This window comes from Hemitrygon akajei, chromosome 1 (genome assembly GCF_048418815.1).
Source record: "Hemitrygon akajei chromosome 1, sHemAka1.3, whole genome shotgun sequence".
In the NCBI taxonomy this organism is placed as follows: domain Eukaryota; kingdom Metazoa; phylum Chordata; class Chondrichthyes; order Myliobatiformes; family Dasyatidae; genus Hemitrygon; species Hemitrygon akajei.
This window is the reverse complement of record NC_133124.1, coordinates 164,106,106-164,124,264: the sequence shown is the minus strand read 5'-3', so window position 1 is coordinate 164,124,264 and position 18,159 is coordinate 164,106,106. Positions and strand designations below refer to the sequence as shown.

At 51.2% G+C, this 18,159-nt stretch overlaps 1 protein-coding gene across 1 annotated transcript in view; it reads left to right on the top strand.

Annotated features, from left to right (window-relative positions):
- Positions 1-6,183: 6,183 nt before the first annotated feature.
- The window catches only part of LOC140731977 (mitochondrial import receptor subunit TOM40 homolog), an 81,116-nt gene continuing 69,140 nt past the window's right edge, over positions 6,184-18,159 (top strand). The window contains exons 1-4 of the mRNA XM_073054026.1: positions 6,184-6,558; positions 9,292-9,359; positions 9,863-9,955; positions 10,261-10,362. Coding sequence (XP_072910127.1) covers positions 6,348-6,558; positions 9,292-9,359; positions 9,863-9,955; positions 10,261-10,362 — 474 coding nt within the window. The 5' untranslated portion in view covers positions 6,184-6,347. The remainder of the gene's footprint in view (positions 6,559-9,291; positions 9,360-9,862; positions 9,956-10,260; positions 10,363-18,159) is intronic.

Below are 18,159 nucleotides of genomic sequence, written 5' to 3'. Positions count from 1 at the left end.
TCAGAGAATGTTGAATCTTTGTGGGTGGAGCTAAAAAACTGCAAGGGTAAAACAAAGCATGATGGGAATCATATATCGGCCTCCAAGTAGTGGCCAGATGTGTCACTGAGGGAGCTGGAAGAGGCGAGCAACAAGGGTAGTTACACCATTGTAATGGGGGAACTCAATACGCAAGGGGATTGGGAAAATCGGGTTGGTGTCAGATCGCAAGAGAGGGAAGTTTTTGAACACCTACAAGATGGCTGTTTAGAGCAGCTTGTGTTTGAGCTTTCAGGGAAAGGCTGTCTTCGATTGGGTGTTGTGTAATAACCCAGATCTTATTAAGCTCCCTAATGTAATGCAATTGACCATCATTGTCCCTGTACCTAAGAAAACCGAGGTAGCATGCCTGAACGATTGGCGCCCTGTCGCACTCACCTCAATTATAAGCAAGTGGTTTGAGAGGTTGGTTAAACGCTGCATCTGCTGGGTACAACAACGCGCAGTAGACCCCCTACAATTCGCCTACCAAAGGAACCGGTCAACTGCTGACCCCATAGCCACACCGTCCGCACTCACCTGGGGAAGAGGGATGCATACGTGAGAATGCCGTTCCTGGACTACAGTTCAGCATTCAACACCATAATCCCCTCCAGACTTGACAGGAAGCTCTAAGTGCTCGGTCTGCACCCCGCCTTGTGCAGCTGCATCCCAGACTTCCGATGGGATCACCGGCACGTGGTAAGGATGGGCTCCCTCACCTCTGCTCCTCTGATCCTCAACACAGATGCCCCCAAGGGTGTGTCCTGAGTCCCCTTCTCAACTCCCTTTACACCCATGGCCGTGCTGCCACACACAGCTCCAATCTGCTGACCAAATTCGCAGATGACACGACTGATTGGCCTTATTCCTAGACGTAATGAAACAGCCTAGAGGAGAGGTTGACACCCTGACACAGTGGTGCCAAAATAACAACCTCTCCCTCAATGTCCAAAAATCACAAGAGCTGATTGCGCATTACAGGAGGAACAGAATGTGTGGGGAATGGAGGGATATGGACATTTTGTAGACAGAGGGGATTAGTGTGTTAGACACATGAATGTGTGGGGAATGGAGGGATATGGACATTGTGTAGACAGAGGGGATTTGTGTGTCAGACACACACATGAATGTGTGCGGAATGGAGGGATATGGACATTGTGTAGACAGAGGGGATTTGTGTGTCAGACACACACATGAATGTGTGGGGAATGGAGGGATATGGACATTGTCTAGACAGAGGGGATTAGTGTGTCAGACACATGAATGTGTGGGGAATGGAGGGATATGGACATTGTGTAGACAGAGGGGATTAGTGTGTTAGACACATGAATGTGTGGGGAATGGAGGGATATGGACTGTGTAGACAGAGGGGATTAGTGTGTTAGACACATGAATGTGTGGGGAATGGAGGGATATGGACATTGTGTAGACAGAGGGGATTTGTGTGTCAGACACACACATGAATGTGTGGGGAATGGAGGGATATGGACATTGTCTAGACAGAGGGGATTAGTGTGTCAGACACATGAATGTGTGGGGAATGGAGGGATATGGACATTGTGTAGACAGAGGGGATTAGTGTGTTAGACACATGAATGTGTGGGGAATGGAGGGATATGGACTGTGTAGACAGAGGGGATTAGTGTGTTAGACACATGAATGTGTGGGGAATGGAGGGATATGGACTTTATGTAGACAAAGGGGATTAGTGTGTTAGACACATGAATGTGTGGGGAATGGAGGGATATGGACATTGTGTAGACAGAGGGGATTAGTGTGTCAGACACATGAATGTGTGGGGAATGGAGGGATATGGACATTGTGTAGACAGAGGGGATAAGTGTGTCAGACACATGAATGTGTGGGGAATGGAGGGATATGGACATTGTGTAGACAGAGGAGATTAGTGTGTCAGACACACACATGAATGTGTGGGGAATGGAGGGATATGGACATTGTGTAGACAGAGGGGATTTGTGTGTCAGACACACACATGAATGTGTGGGGAATGGAGGGATATGGACATTGTGTAGACAGAGGGGATTTGTGTGTCAGACACACACATGAATGTGTGGGGAATGGAGGGATATGGACATTGTGTAGACAGAGGGGATTTGTGTGTCAGACACATGAATGTGTGGGGAATGGAGGGATATGGACATTGTGTAGACAGAGGGGATTAGTGTGTTAGACACATGAATGTGTGGGGACTGGAGGGATATGGAGATTGTGTAGACAGAGGGGATTAGTGTGTTAGACACATGAATGTGTGGGGAATGGAGGGATATGGACTTTATGTAGACAAAGGGGATTAGTGTGTTAGACACATGAATGTGTGGGGAATGGAGGGATATGGACATTGTGTAGACAGAGGGGATTAGTGTGTCAGACACATGAATGTGTGGGGAATGGAGGGATATGGACATTGTGTAGACAGAGGGGATAAGTGTGTCAGACACATGAATGTGTGGGGAATGGAGGGATATGGACATTGTGTAGACAGAGGAGATTAGTGTGTCAGACACACACATGAATGTGTGGGGAATGGAGGGATATGGACATTGTGTAGACAGAGGGGATTTGTGTGTCAGACACACACATGAATGTGTGGGGAATGGAGGGATATGGACATTGTGTAGACAGAGGGGATTTGTGTGTCAGACACACACATGAATGTGTGGGGAATGGAGGGATATGGACATTGTGTAGACAGAGGGGATTTGTGTGTCAGACACACACTTGAATGTGTGGGGAATGGAGGGATATGGACATTGTGTAGAGAGAGGGGATTAGTGTGTCAGACACACACATGAATGTGTGGGGACTGGAGGGATATGGAGATTGTGCAGACAGAGGGGATTTGTGTGTCAGACACACACATGAATGTGTGGGGACTGGAGGGATATGGAGATTGTGCAGACAGAGGGGATTAATTTAGTTAGGAATTTAATTACTAGTTTAATTAGTTCGGCACAACATGACGGGCAAGGCGAAAGGACTTGTTCCTGTGCTGTACTGTTCTGTGTTCTGTGATGGTGATGTAATGCTGCAGTGATGGAAAACACACAGGCACCACCCAGAACAATGCGGATACTTGGAAATTGCCAGGACTTGCCCCAAACACACCCCCTTTAAACACTTTAAATCAGAACCCTCAGAACCGGATTAAAACAGTTCACCCTCACCTTCAGTCTTTACCAAGCCTGTTCTCCGTGGGTCTGTGAAGGGCCAGTCCAGCTCCTGTAGGTAACTTGGCCATTCCGAGGCTGGGTATCCTGCTGTTACCTGGGGAGCTCCACAGATGTGGTACCTTTACTTACATGATAGAAGAGCTTTGGGGGTAGTCCAGGGGAGGGTCACCATGCTCATTACTGGAGGATCTACACTAACCAGAGCTTATGGGTCTATATTCTCTGGAGTTTAGAGGAATCATGAGACCAAAGTTCTAAGGACATTTATTATCAAAGACCGTACACTATATTCAACCTTGAGATTCTGTCCTTACAGGCAGCTATAGAACAAACAAACCCAGCAGAACACGAGGAAATCTGCAGATGCTGGAAATTCAAGCAACAACACACACAAAATGCTGATGGAACACAGCAGGCCAGGCAGCATCTATAGGGAGAAGCACTGTCGACGTTTCGGGCCGAGACCCTTCGTCAGGACTAACCGAAAGGAAAGGTAGTAAGAGATTTGAAAGTAGAGGGGGGAGGGGGAAATGCGAAACCCAGTAGAACCCACTTTAAAAAAAGACCGTCAAACACCAAATGTATGGGGAAAAAACAATTCATGCAAATAACAGGAAGCCAACAACATTCAGAACTGAAGTTCACAAAAGTGAGTCCACAACTACAAAGCCATAAGACATAGGAGCAGAATAAGGCCATTCAGCCCATTGAGTCTGCCCTATAGCAGATTTATAATCCTTCTCAAACCCATTCTCCTGCCTTTCCCCCATAACCTTTGACACTTACTTATCAAGTACCCATCAACCTCCATTTTCAATACATGCAACGATGTGACAACAAATTCCACTCACCACCCTCTAACATTGATTTTCTACCTCATCTGTTCTAAAGACATGTCGCTGCCTTCTGAGGCTCTGTCCTCTGGTCTTACACTGAACTTTATTCCGGCAGACAAGGGTAATTGGCTTATTATTGTCACATGTTAACAAGCTATAGAGGTCCAAAATGTTGACTGTTTATTCATTTTCATAGATGTTGCTCATTTCCTCCAATATTTTATGTTTCGCCTTGGATGCCTGGCATCTGCAAAGCTTGGTTGGTTGGTGTGTGATCATGCCATACATAGCACACTGAGACAGTGCCACGTGTGCAGTTCTGTGGAATAGACGGAGTTACTGCGATCACAAACAAGAGAGAATGTGCAGACGCTGGAGACCTGAGCAACACACACAACCTGCTGGAGGAACTCGGCAGGTCCGGCAGCATCAGCACTGATGACAGGTCTCAGCCTGAAACATTGACCGTACTCTTTACCACGGATGCTGCCCGGCCTGCTGAGTTCCTCCAGCATTATGTGTGGTTTGCTTAGAGTCTTTTCCCACCAAGTTTGGGTGAGACTGGAACTAAAGTTGAGGGTGAAAGATGAAATATTCAGGGAGAACAGGAGGGGTAACTTTATCACTCAGTTGATGATGGGAGAGTGTGGGATCATCTTTAGTGTCCATTCAAGAGTCTGATAATAGCGGGATAGACGCTGCCCTTCAGCCTGGTGGTGCATGACCTCGAGCTTTTGAATCTTCTACCCAACAGAACGGGAAGAAGGTAGAATGACTGAGTTTTGAGGGGTGTTTGATCATATTGGCTGTTTTCCTGAGGCAGCAGGCAGAGAAGTCGATGAGGGTTTACAAGAATGTGGCAGCTTTACTGAATCATCTCAGATCCCTAGAGGACAGGTCAGTAGATGCTGAGAGTCAATTAGTAAATATAACCAAGGAGAGTGCAGCACTCCCTCCATGTCAACCCTCCTGCTGTGCCCCCCTCCACACCACGCTCCCTCTTCAGAAGTTCAAAGGTCAGTAATTTTTTTAAATCAATGTACATATATATGTCACCATATACAATAGGATTCAGTTTTTTGTGGGTATACTCTGCAAATCTATAGAGTATTAACTATAACAGGATCAAATGAAAGATCAACTCGAGTGCAGAAGACAACAAGCTGTGCAGATGCAAATATAACCAACTGGTAATAAATAATGAGAACATAAAGTAACAAGGGTCCTTAACGCGAGATCATTGGCTGTGGAAATATCTCAATGGACGGGCTAGTGAGTACAGTTATCCCCTTTTGTTCAAGAGCCTGATGGTTGGAGGTAGTAACTGTTCTTGAACCTGGTGCTGCGAGTCCTGAGGCTCTGGTACTTTATACCTGAAGGCAGCAGGGAGAGCATGGCCTGGATGTTGGGGATCTCTGATGATAGATGCTGCTTCCCTACGGCAGCAGTGGTTGGGAGGGCTTTAATGGGCTGAATCCACTTGGATGCGTGTGATCACAACAGGGAAGGAGGCCACTTGCCCCTATGAGTATACACTAGCCCTCTCACAGTATTGCCAAGTGCAATGCCCCGCCCTCTGCTAACTTCCCAGAAGTTTTATTTCCTCAAAAGATTAATGCAATTTTCCGAGGTTGCTACAGTCGCTTTAGGCCTGCAATCATCCCCCGGCTCACGATGTGCAGACCCCAGCCACCGACAGTGAGTAAAGCGATCCTCAGCAGGACCGGCAGCTTCTCTGCAGCATTACATGCCGCAGCGTGCGTGCAGCCGCGCCGCTGGCACACCCTCGGAGGCCGGGAACGACGCCGATCTTTCCCCCATTCATTCGCAATGGCTGCGACTTGGCTCCTGACCTTCACAAGCACATGGGTCCACCGCTCAACCTACCTTGGAACGAGGCCCTTCTGACGGGCAGAGCGGACAGCCAATGGGCGTCACGGGTGGCGAGCAACTAGCCAATGGCTAGAACGGGGCGGGGCGAGCGGCAACGCACAAGTTAGGGCGCCGGGAGGAAGGAGGGGGGTAAGCGTCAGCCAAGCAAACCTCTGCCTAGGATTGACACCGGAATTAGACCAGTGGAAGGGCGGCGTGCTGACGTCGGCGGAGGCTAGTGGCCAATGGGAGGAGGAGAAGGCCCAGGCGTGGGGCGGGAGGAGGGCGCCCCGGGCTTGGCCGCGCTGCGTGCCTTACCGTGGATCTCTGCCGGTTGGCCGCCGGGAGCGGCGGTGTGGGATTAGCGAGACCTAGTTAGTCGCCAGTTCAATCTCTAGGCACTGGGCGGTTAACCACCTCCCCGAGCATGGGCAACGTATTTGCGGCTGGCTCACCCGTGCCCGGCGCCGGCTTCTCAGTGCCGCCAGGGTTCGCAGTGCCGCCGGTATCGGGCCCGGAGCAGCAGCGGGCGGCGGCGGCGGGGATCGGGCCTGCGACCGGTAACGGGAGCGGAGCCGGCGGTGTCGGCGGGCTCCCGAACCCCGGCACCTTCGAGGAGTGTCACCGCAAGTGCAAAGGTAGAAATGTGCCCCTCCGGTCGCTCTGCACAGGGTCATCCCATTCTGACCCCCTTCAGCCTAGTGACCTCTCCCCTATATTACCCCAGTGCTCCCTCTCCTCTTAACCACCATCGTTTCCTGCCCTTCCCTCTTACTTTCTCCTACACGGTCCTCTTCCCGTTGCCTCAATGAGGTGGTGATGCAGGTAGGGGCTTTTCCTCACGTATGGAGTCTTAGACCAGGGTCCCTGTCTCGGAATGACGGGTTGGTTATTCGGGACATAGTTGAAGAGATGTTCCTTCAGCTAGAGAGTCGGGGATCCCGGAGATTCTCTACCCATACCCACCCCCACGCCAGTCTCCCTGTGTCCAAGAGGGTCTTCCCAATATTGAGAGGGTAGAGGGCTCTGGGGGAGGAGATCAGCTGTTGTGATGGGGAAAGGGAGAGCATGGAAGAAAAGTCGAATGGCCTCGTAGAGGATTAAATGTGGATAAATGTACGTGGATAACACTTCTGTTATACTGTCGCTGTGTAACACCAAGGTGCAGTAAGAGCCTCCAGCTGGTCTTTCATTGTATAACACCAGGGCACAGTACCAGTGGGGACGGGCCTGTCACTGTATAACACCTGGGTACAGTACCAGTGGGGACGGGTCGGTAACTGTATAACACCAGGGTACAGTACCAGTGGGGACGGGTCGGTCACTGTGTAACACCGGGGTACAGTACCGGTGGGGACGGGTCGGTAACTGTATAACACCTGGGTACAGTACCAGTGGGGACGGGTCGGTAACTGTATAACACCAGGGTACAGTACCAGTGGGGACGGGTCGGTCACTGTGTAACACCGGGGTACAGTACCGGTGGGGGCGAGTCTGTCACCGTATAACACAGGGGTACGGTACCGGTGGGGATGGGTCTGTCACTGTATAACAATGGGGTACAGTACCGGTGGGGACGAGTCTGTCACCGTATAACACAGGGGTACGGTACCGGTGGGGATGGGTCTGTCACTGTATAACAATGGGGTACAGTACCGGTGGGGATGGGTCTGTCACTGTATAACACAGGGGTACGGTGCCGGTGGGGATGGGTCTGACACTGTATAACACAGGGGTACGGTACCGGTGGGGACGGGTCTGTCACTGTATAACAATGGGGTACGGTACCGGTGGGGACGAGTCTGTAACCGTATAACACAGGGGTACGGTACCGGTGGGGATGGGTCTGTCACTGTATAACAATGGAGTACAGTACCAGTGGGGACGGGTCTGACACTGTATAACACCGGGGTACGGTACCGGTGGGGACGGGTCTGTCACTGTATAACACCGGGGTACGGTGCCGGTGGGGATGGGTCTGACACTGTATAACACCGGGGTACGGTGCCGGTGGGGATGGGTCTGACACTGTATAACACAGGAGTACGGTACCAGTGGGGATGGGTCTGTCACTGTGTAACACCGGGGTACGGTACCGGTGGGGACGGGTCTGTCACTGTATAACACAGGGATACGGTACCGGTGGGGATGGGTCTGACACTGTATAACACAGGGATACGGTACCGGTGGGGATGGGTCTGTCACTGTATAACACAGGGATACGGTACCGGTGGGGATGGGTCTGACACTGTATAACACAGGGATACGGTACTGCTGGGGACGAGTCTGTCACCGTATAACACCGGGGTATGGTACTGGTGGGGATGGGTCTGTCACTGTATAACAATGGGGTACAGTACCGGTGGGGACGGGTCTGTCTCTGTGTAACACCGGGGTACGGTACCGGTGGGGACGGGTCAGTCACTGTGTAACACCGGGGTACGGTACCGGTGGGGACGGGTCTGTCACTGAGTAACACTGGGGTACGGTGCCGGTGGGGATGGGTCTGTCACTGTATAACACAGGGGTACGGTACCAGTGGGGATGGGTCTGTCACTGTGTAACACCGGGGTACGGTACCGGTGGGGATGGGTCTGTCACTGTGTAACACAGGGGTACGGTACCGGTGGGGACGGGTCTGTCACTGTGTAACACCGGGGTACGGTGCCGGTGGGGACGGGTCTGTCACTGTCTGACACAGGGGTACGGTACCAGTGGGGATGGGTCTGTCACTGTATAACAATGGGGTACAGTACCGGTGGGGACGGGTCTGTCTCTGTGTAACACCTGGGTACAGTACCGGTGGGGATGGGTCTGTCACTGTGTAACACCGGGGTACGGTACCGGTGGGGATGGGTCTGTCACTGTATAACACCGGGGTACGGTACCGGTGGGGACGGGTCTGTCACTGTATAACACCAGGGTGCGGTGCCGGTGGGGATGGGTCTGTCACTGTCTGACACAGGGGTACGGTACCAGTGGGGATGGGTCTGTCACTGTATAACACCGGGGTACGGTACCGGTGGGGACGGGTCTGTCACTGTATAACACCGGGGTACGGTACCGGCGGGGACGGGTCTGTCACTGTATAACACCGGGGTACAGTACCGGTGGGGACGGGTCTGTCACTGTATAACACCGGGGTACAGTACCGGTGGGGACGGGTCTGTCACTGTATAACACCGGGGTACAGTACCGGCGGGGACGGGTCTGTCACTGTATAACACCGGGGTACAGTACCGGTGGGGATGGGTCTGTCATTGTATAACACAGGGGTACGGTACCGGTGGGGATGTGTCTGTCACTGTGTAACACCGGGGTACGGTACTGGTGCGGATCGAGCATGTTCTGATCTCTCCTCCTCCTTGCAGAGCTCTTCCCGATCCAGATGGAGGGAGTGAAGCTCATCGTCAACAAGGGACTGAGTAATCATTTCCAGGTGGGTTATGGCAACTCAAGGGGCTGGCAGCTGTCCGACAGATTTAGGTGATATATCCCTGTGTGTAGCACTGACCACCTCCCCCATTCTGATGTGTTACACTCCGTCCTCACCACCCCTGCACTGTGACGCCTTTGGTGTAGGTGGCGACTGCGCAGTGGGAAGAGGCTCTCCCAGATCCCAGAGACCCAGGTTCGATCCCCACCTTTGCCACTCTTTGGTGTTCGCATGTTCTCTCTGTGATCCCGTAGGTTTTCCTCTGGGGGCTCCAGTTCCTTCCCGTGTCCCAGTTACATATGGGATCGGCGGGTGAGGGGCAGATGAGGGACGTGAGCAAGAGTGGGTGGTGGCCAGCACAGACTCTGTGGGCCGATGAGCCTGCTGTTGGATCTTTCAAAATAGTCCTGCGATTAGGTTGGTGGAATCTGGGTGGTACGGCTCATTAGTAAATCAGGCTTGTCCTGTGTGTTGTTGCCTAATGTTACTCTTCCTTCCTTCCGCAGGTCAATCACACCGTCTCTCTCAGCACAATGGCGGAGTCCAGCTATCATTTCGGAGCCACGTACGTCGGCAGCAAGCAGATTAGTCCAGCTGAGGTACGGTTCTCACACACTTCATGGTGCGAAGGCCAGGACAGAGCAGGAAGCTCAACGCGTGTGGGATGCGTCGGGTGTTTGGAGAGGGGCTGGCAAGTGGTGTACACAATGTGGTTAAGGATCTGCTCCAGGGGGCAGGTGGGGGGGGGGTTATATAAAGAATAACAGAATCCTGAGAGGGGGTTGCAGCTGGGGATCTAATCCAGGGCTTTGGGGACTTGATATAACAGATCCCTGGGAGCGGGGATCTCCTGATTCATTGTACCTGTGCTCTGAAGGTGTAACTGTGTTGTGCCGTGTTACAGGCGTTTCCAGTGTTGGTTGGCGACATGGACAACACGGGCAGCCTCAACGCACAGGTGATTCATCAGGTCACCAACAGAGTCCGCTCCAAAATGGTGCTGCAGGTGAGTGACCGACGGTCTGGCATTCTGCGTCCAGCCCTTCGAGCACAGGCCCCGGTTTGTGCTGGCTGGTATCTTATTCATAATCACTGTCCAGGAGTCGAGGAGCAGTGGGAGAGTCTGCAAATCCACTGGGGAATTCCGAGACGCAATGTTTACGAGTCCGTCAGAGGCTGTGTGGGTGGGTCGGAGTGATGCAAATGGGCCTGACCCGTAGACCATAAGATATAGATGCAGAATTAGGCCATTCAGCCAATCAAGTGTGCTCCGCCATTCCATCATGACTGATCACGGATCCCACTCAACAACAAGCACCTGCCTTCTCACCACAATCTCTGATGCCCTGACTGATCAGGAAACTATCCATTTTCGCTTTCAATATACCTACGTACTTGGCCTCCACAGCTGCAGAGCATTCCGCAGATCCACTACCCTCCGGCTGTAAATTTCCTCTTTACCTCTGTTCTAAAGAGTTCCCCCTCAGTTTGGAAGTTGTGCCCTCTACATCTGGACACGCCCCACCATGGGAAACATTGTCTCCACATCCACCTTATCCAGTCCTTTCAATATTTAGTAGATTTCAATGAGATCTCCCGGCTTTCTTCTAAATTCCATTGAGTACAGGCCCAAAGCTGCCAAACTTTGCTCATATGTTAACCGTTTCATTCCCAGAATCATCCTCGTGAACTTCCTCTGGACTGTCTCCAATGACAACACAACCTTTCAGAGATACGGGGCCCAAAACTGCTGACGGTACTCTGTGTGGCCTGACTAGTGCCTAAAAAACCTTAAGCATTATCTCGCAAACACAAGGAAATCTGCAGATGCTGGAAATTCAAACAACACACACAAAATGCTGGTGGAACACAGCAGGCCAGGCAGCATCTATAGGGAGAAACAGTGTCGACCTTTCAGGCCGATACACTTCGTCAGAACTGACGAAGGAGTCCGGATGAAGGGTCTTGGCCCGAAACATCGACAGTGTTTCTCCCTATAGAGGCTGCCTGGCCTGCTGCGTTCCACCAGCATTTTGTGTTTGGTGCTTGAATGAACAGCATCTGCAGATTTCCTCATGTTAAATATCTACTTCTGCATTAAATACACCAATGGACTTGGCCTCCACCGCAATCTGTGGCAGAGCATTCTGCACATTCAGTACTACGATTTTTAAAAAATTCCTCCTCACCTCCTGTTCTAAAGGGTCGCCCCTCAATTTTAAAGCAGTGCCCCCTAGTTCCAGGTACCCCCACCATAGGAAACATCCTCTCCACATCTACCACCACCATAGGTAATATCCTCTCCACATCCACCCTATATACTCCCACCATAGGAAATATCCTGTCCACATCCACCCTATATACTCCCACCATAGGTAACACCCTCTCCACATCCACCCTATCTACTCCCACCATAGGAAATACCCTATCCACATCCACCCTATCTACTCCCACCATAGGTAACACCCTCTCCACATCCATCCTATCTAATCCCACCATGGGAAATACCCTCTCCACATCCACCCTATCTACTCCCACCATAGGAAATACCCTCTCCACATCCACCCTATCTAGTCCCACCATAGGAAACATCCTCTCCACATCCACCCTATCTACTCCCACCATAGGTAACGCCCTCTCCACATCCACCCTATCGGCTCCCACCACAGGAAACATCCTCTCCACATCCACCCTATCTACTCCCACCATAGGTAACACCCTCTCCACATCCATCCTATCTACTCCCACCATAGGTAACACCCTCTCCACATCCACCCTATCTACTCCCAGCATGGGAAACATCCTCACCACATCCACCCAATCTACTCCCACCATAGGAAACATCCTCTCCACATCCACCCTATCTACTCCCACCATAGGTAACACCCTCTGCACATCCACCCTATCTACTCCCACCATAGGAAATATCCACTCCACATCCACCCTATCGACTCCCACCACAGGAAACATCCTCACCGCATCCACCCTATCTGCTCCCACCATAGGTAACACCCTCTCCACATGCACCCTATCTACTCCCACCATAGGAAATACCCTCTCCACATCCACCCTATCTACTCCCACCATAGGAAATACCCTCTCCACATCCACCCTATCTACTCCCACCATAGGTAACACCCTCTATACATCCACCCTATCTACTCCCACCATAGGAAATATCCTCTCCACACCTACCCTATCTACTTCCACCATAGGAAATATCCTCTCCGCATCTACCCTATCTACTCCCACCATAGGAAATATCCTCTCCACGTCCACCCTATCTACTCCCACCATAGGTAACACCCTCTATACATCCACCCAATCTGCTCCCACCATAGGAAATATCCTCTCCACATCCACCCATCTACTCCCACCATAGGAAATATCCTCTCCACATCCACCCTATCTACTCCCACCATAGGAAATATCCTCTCCACGTCCACCCTATCTACTCCCACCATAGGTAACACCCTCTATACATCCACCCTATCTGCTCCCACCATAGGAAATATCCTCACCACGTCCACCCTATCTACTCCCACCATAGGTAACACCCTCTATACATCCACCCTATCTGCTCCCACCATAGGAAATATCCTCTCCACATCCACCCATCTACTCCCACCATAGGAAATATCCTCTCCACATCCACCCTATCTACTGCCACCAGAGGTTACACCCTCTCCACATCCACCCTATCTACTCCCACCATAGGTAACACCCTCTCCACATCCACCCTATCTACTCCCACCATAGGTAACACCATCTCCACATCCACCCTATCTACTCCCACCATAGGAAATACCCTCTCCACATCCACCCTATCTGCTCCCACCATAGGAAATATCCTCTCCACATCCACCCTACCTACTCCCACCATAGGAAATATCCTCTTCACATCCACCCATCTACTCCCACCATAGGAAATATCCTCTCCACATCCACCCTATCTACTCCCACCATAGGCAACACCCTCTCCACATCCACCCTATCTACTCCCACCATAAGTAACACCCTCTCCACATCCACCCTATCTACTCCCACCATAGGTAACACCCTCTCCACATCCACCCCATCTTCTCCCACCACAGGAAACATCCTCACCGCATCCACCCTATCTACTCCCACCATAGGTAACACCCTCTCCACATCCACCCTATCTACTGTCACCAGAGGTTACACCCTCTCCACATCCACCCTATCTACTCCCACCATAGGTAACACCCTCTCCACATCCACCCTATCTGCTCCCACCATTGGAAATATCCTCTCCACATCCACCCTATCTGCTCCCACCATAGGAAATACCCTCTCCACATCCACCCGATCTACTCCCACCATAGGTAACACCATCTCCACATCCACCCTGTCTACTCCCACCATAGGAAATATCCTCTCCACATCCACCCTATCTGCTCCCACCATAGGAAATACCCTCTCCACATCCACACTATCTACTCCCCCCATAGGTAACACCCTCTCCACATCCACCCTATCTACTCCCCCCATAGGTAACACCCTCTCCACATCCACCCTATCTACTCCCACCATAGGAGAAATCCTCTCCACATCCACCCTATCTACTCCCACCATAGGTAACACCCTCTATACATCCACCCTATCTACTCCCACCATAGGAAATACGCTCTCCACATCCACCCTATCTGCTCCCACCATAGGAAATATCCTCTCCACATCCACCCTACCTACTCCCACCATAGGAAATATCCTCTTCACATCCACCCATCTACTCCCACCATAGGAAATATCCTCTCCACATCCACCCTATCTACTCCCACCATAGGCAACACCCTCTCCACATCCACCCTATCTACTCCCACCATAAGTAACACCCTCTCCACATCCACCCTATCTACTCCCACCATAGGTAACACCCTCTCCACATCCACCCTATCTTCTCCCACCACAGGAAACATCCTCACCGCATCCACTCTATCTACTCCCACCAGAGGTTACACCCTCTCCACATCCACCCTATCTACTCCCACCATAGGTAACACCCTCTCCACATCCACCCTATCTACTCCCTCCATAGGTAACACCATCTCCACATCCACCCCATCTACTCCCACCATAGGAAATATCCTCTCCACATCCACCCTATCTGCTCCCACCATTGGAAATATCCTCTCCACATCCACCCTATCTGCTCCCACCATAGGAAATACCCTCTCCACATCCACCCTATCTACTCTCACCATAGGTAACACCATCTCCACATCCAGCTTGTCTACTCCCACCATAGGAAATATCCTCTCCACATCCACCCTATCTGCTCCCACCATAGGAAATACCCTCTCCACATCCACCCTATCTACTCCCCCCATAGGTAACACCCTCTCCACATCCACCCTATCTACTCCCACCATAGGAGAAATCCTCTCCACATCCACCCTATCTACTCCCACCATAGGTAACACCCTCTATACATCCACCCTATCTACTCCCACCATAGGAAATACCCTCTCCACATCCACCCTATCTACTCCCACCATAGGAAATGTCCTCTTCACATCCACCCTACCTACTCCCACCATAGGAAATATCCTCTTCACATCCACCCATCTGCTCCCACCATAGGAAATATCCTCTCCACATCCACCCTACCTACTCCCACCATAGGAAATATCCTCTTCACATCCACCCATCTACTCCCACCATAAGTAACACCCTCTCCACATCCACCCTATCTACTCCCACCATAGGTAACAACCTCTCCACATCCACCCTATCTTCTCCCACCACAGGAAACATCCTCACCGCATCCACCCTATCTACTCCCACCATAGGTAACACCCTCTCCACATCCACCCTATCTACTGCCAGCAGAGGTTACACCCTCTCCACATCCACCCTATCGACTCCCACCACAGGAAACATCCTCACCGCATCCACCCTATCTACTCCCACCATAGGTAACACCCTCTCCACATCCACCCTATCTACTTCCACCATAGGAATTACCCTCTCCACATCCACCCTATCTACTCCCACCATAGGTAACACCATCTCCACATCCACCCTATCTACTCCCACCAGAGGAAATATCCTCTCCACATCCTCCCTATCTACTCCCACCATAGGAAATATCCTCTCCACATCCACCCTATCTACTCCCACCATAGGAAATATCCTCTCCACATCCTCCCTATCTACTCCCACCATAGGAAATATCCTCTCCACATCCACCCTATCTACTCCCACCATAGGAAATATCCTCTCCACATCCGCCCTATCTACTCCCACCATAGGAAATATCCTCTCCACTTCCACCCTATCTACTCCCACCATAGGTAACACCCTCTCGACATCCACCCTATCGGCTCCCACCATAGGTAACTCCCTCTCGACATCCACCCTATCTACTCCCACCATAGGAAATATCCTCTCCACATCCACCCTATCTGCTCCCACCATTGGAAATATCCTCTCCACATCCACCCTATCTGCTCCCACCATAGGAAATACCCTCTCCACATCCACCCGATCTACTCCCACCATAGGTAACACCATCTCCACATCCACCCTGTCTACTCCCACCATAGGAAATATCCTCTCCACATCCACCCTATCTGCTCCCACCATAGGAAATACCCTCTCCACATCCACCCTATCTACTCCCCCCATAGGTAACACCCTCTCCACATCCACCCTATCTACTCCCCCCATAGGTAACACCCTCTCCACATCCACCCTATCTTCTCCCACCACAGGAAACATCCTCACCGCATCCACCATATCTACTCCCACCATAGGTAACACCCTCTCCACATCCACCCTATCTACTGCCAGCAGAGGTTACACCCTCTCCACATCCACCCTATCGACTCCCACCACAGGAAACATCCTCACCGCATCCACCCTATCTACTCCCACCATAGGTAACACCCTCTCCACATCCACCCTATCTACTTCCACCATAGGAATTACCCTCTCCACATCCACCCTATCTACTCCCACCATAGGTAACACCATCTCCACATCCACCCTATCTACTCCCACCAGAGGAAATATCCTCTCCACATCCTCCCTATCTACTCCCACCATAGGAAATATCCTCTCCACATCCACCCTATCTACTCCCACCATAGGAAATATCCTCTCCACATCCTCCCTATCTACTCCCACCATAGGAAATATCCTCTCCACATCCACCCTATCTACTCCCACCATAGGAAATATCCTCTCCACATCCACCCTATCTACTCCCACCATAGGTAATATTCTCTCCACATCCACCCTATCTACTCCCACCATAGGAAATATCCTCTCCACATCCACCCTATCTACTCCCACCATAGGAAATATCCTCTCCACATCCACCCTATCTACTCCCACCATAGGTAATATCCTCTCCACATCCACCCTATCTACTCCCACCATAGGAAATATCCTCTCCACATCCACCCTATCTACTCCCACCATAGGAAATATCCTCTCCACATCCACCCTATCTACTCCCACCATAGGAAATATCCTCTCCACATCCACCCTATCTACTCCCACCATAGGAAATATCCTCTCCACATCCACCCTATCTACTCCCACCATAGGTAATATCCTCTCCACATCCACCCTATCTACTCCCACCATAGGTAACACCCTCTCCACATCCACCCTATCTACTCCCCCCATAGGTAACTCCCTCTCGACATCCACCCTATCTACTCCCACCATAGGAAATATCCTCTCCACATCCACCATATCTGCTCCCACCATTGGAAATATCCTCTCCACATCCACCCTATCTGCTCCCACCATTGGAAATATCCTCTCCACATCCACCCTATCTGCTCCCACCATAGGAAATACCCTCTCCACATCCACCCGATCTACTCCCACCATAGGTAACACCATCTCCACATCCACCCTGTCTACTCCCACCATAGGAAATATCCTCTCCACATCCACCCTATCTGCTCCCACCATAGGAAATACCCTCTCCACATCCACACTATCTACTCCCCCCATAGGTAACACCCTCTCCACATCCACCCTATCTACTCCCCCCATAGGTAACACCCTCTCCACATCCACCCTATCTACTCCCACCATAGGAGAAATCCTCTCCACATCCACCCTATCTACTCCCACCATAGGTAACACCCTCTATACATCCACCCTATCTACTCCCACCATAGGAAATACGCTCTCCACATCCACCCTATCTGCTCCCACCATAGGAAATATCCTCTCCACATCCACCCTACCTACTCCCACCATAGGAAATATCCTCTTCACATCCACCCATCTACTCCCACCATAGGAAATATCCTCTCCACATCCACCCTATCTACTCCCACCATAGGCAACACCCTCTCCACATCCACCCTATCTACTCCCACCATAAGTAACACCCTCTCCACATCCACCCTATCTACTCCCACCATAGGTAACACCCTCTCCACATCCACCCTATCTTCTCCCACCACAGGAAACATCCTCACCGCATCCACCCTATCTACTCCCACCATAGGTAACACCCTCTCCACATCCACCCTATCTACTGCCACCAGAGGTTACACCCTCTCCACATCCACCCTATCTACTCCCACCATAGGTAACACCCTCTCCACATCCACCCTATCTACTCCCTCCATAGGTAACACCATCTCCACATCCACCCCATCTACTCCCACCATAGGAAATATCCTCTCCACATCCACCCTATCTGCTCCCACCATTGGAAATATCCTCTCCACATCCACCCTATCTGCTCCCACCATAGGAAATACCCTCTCCACATCCACCCTATCTACTCTCACCATAGGTAACACCA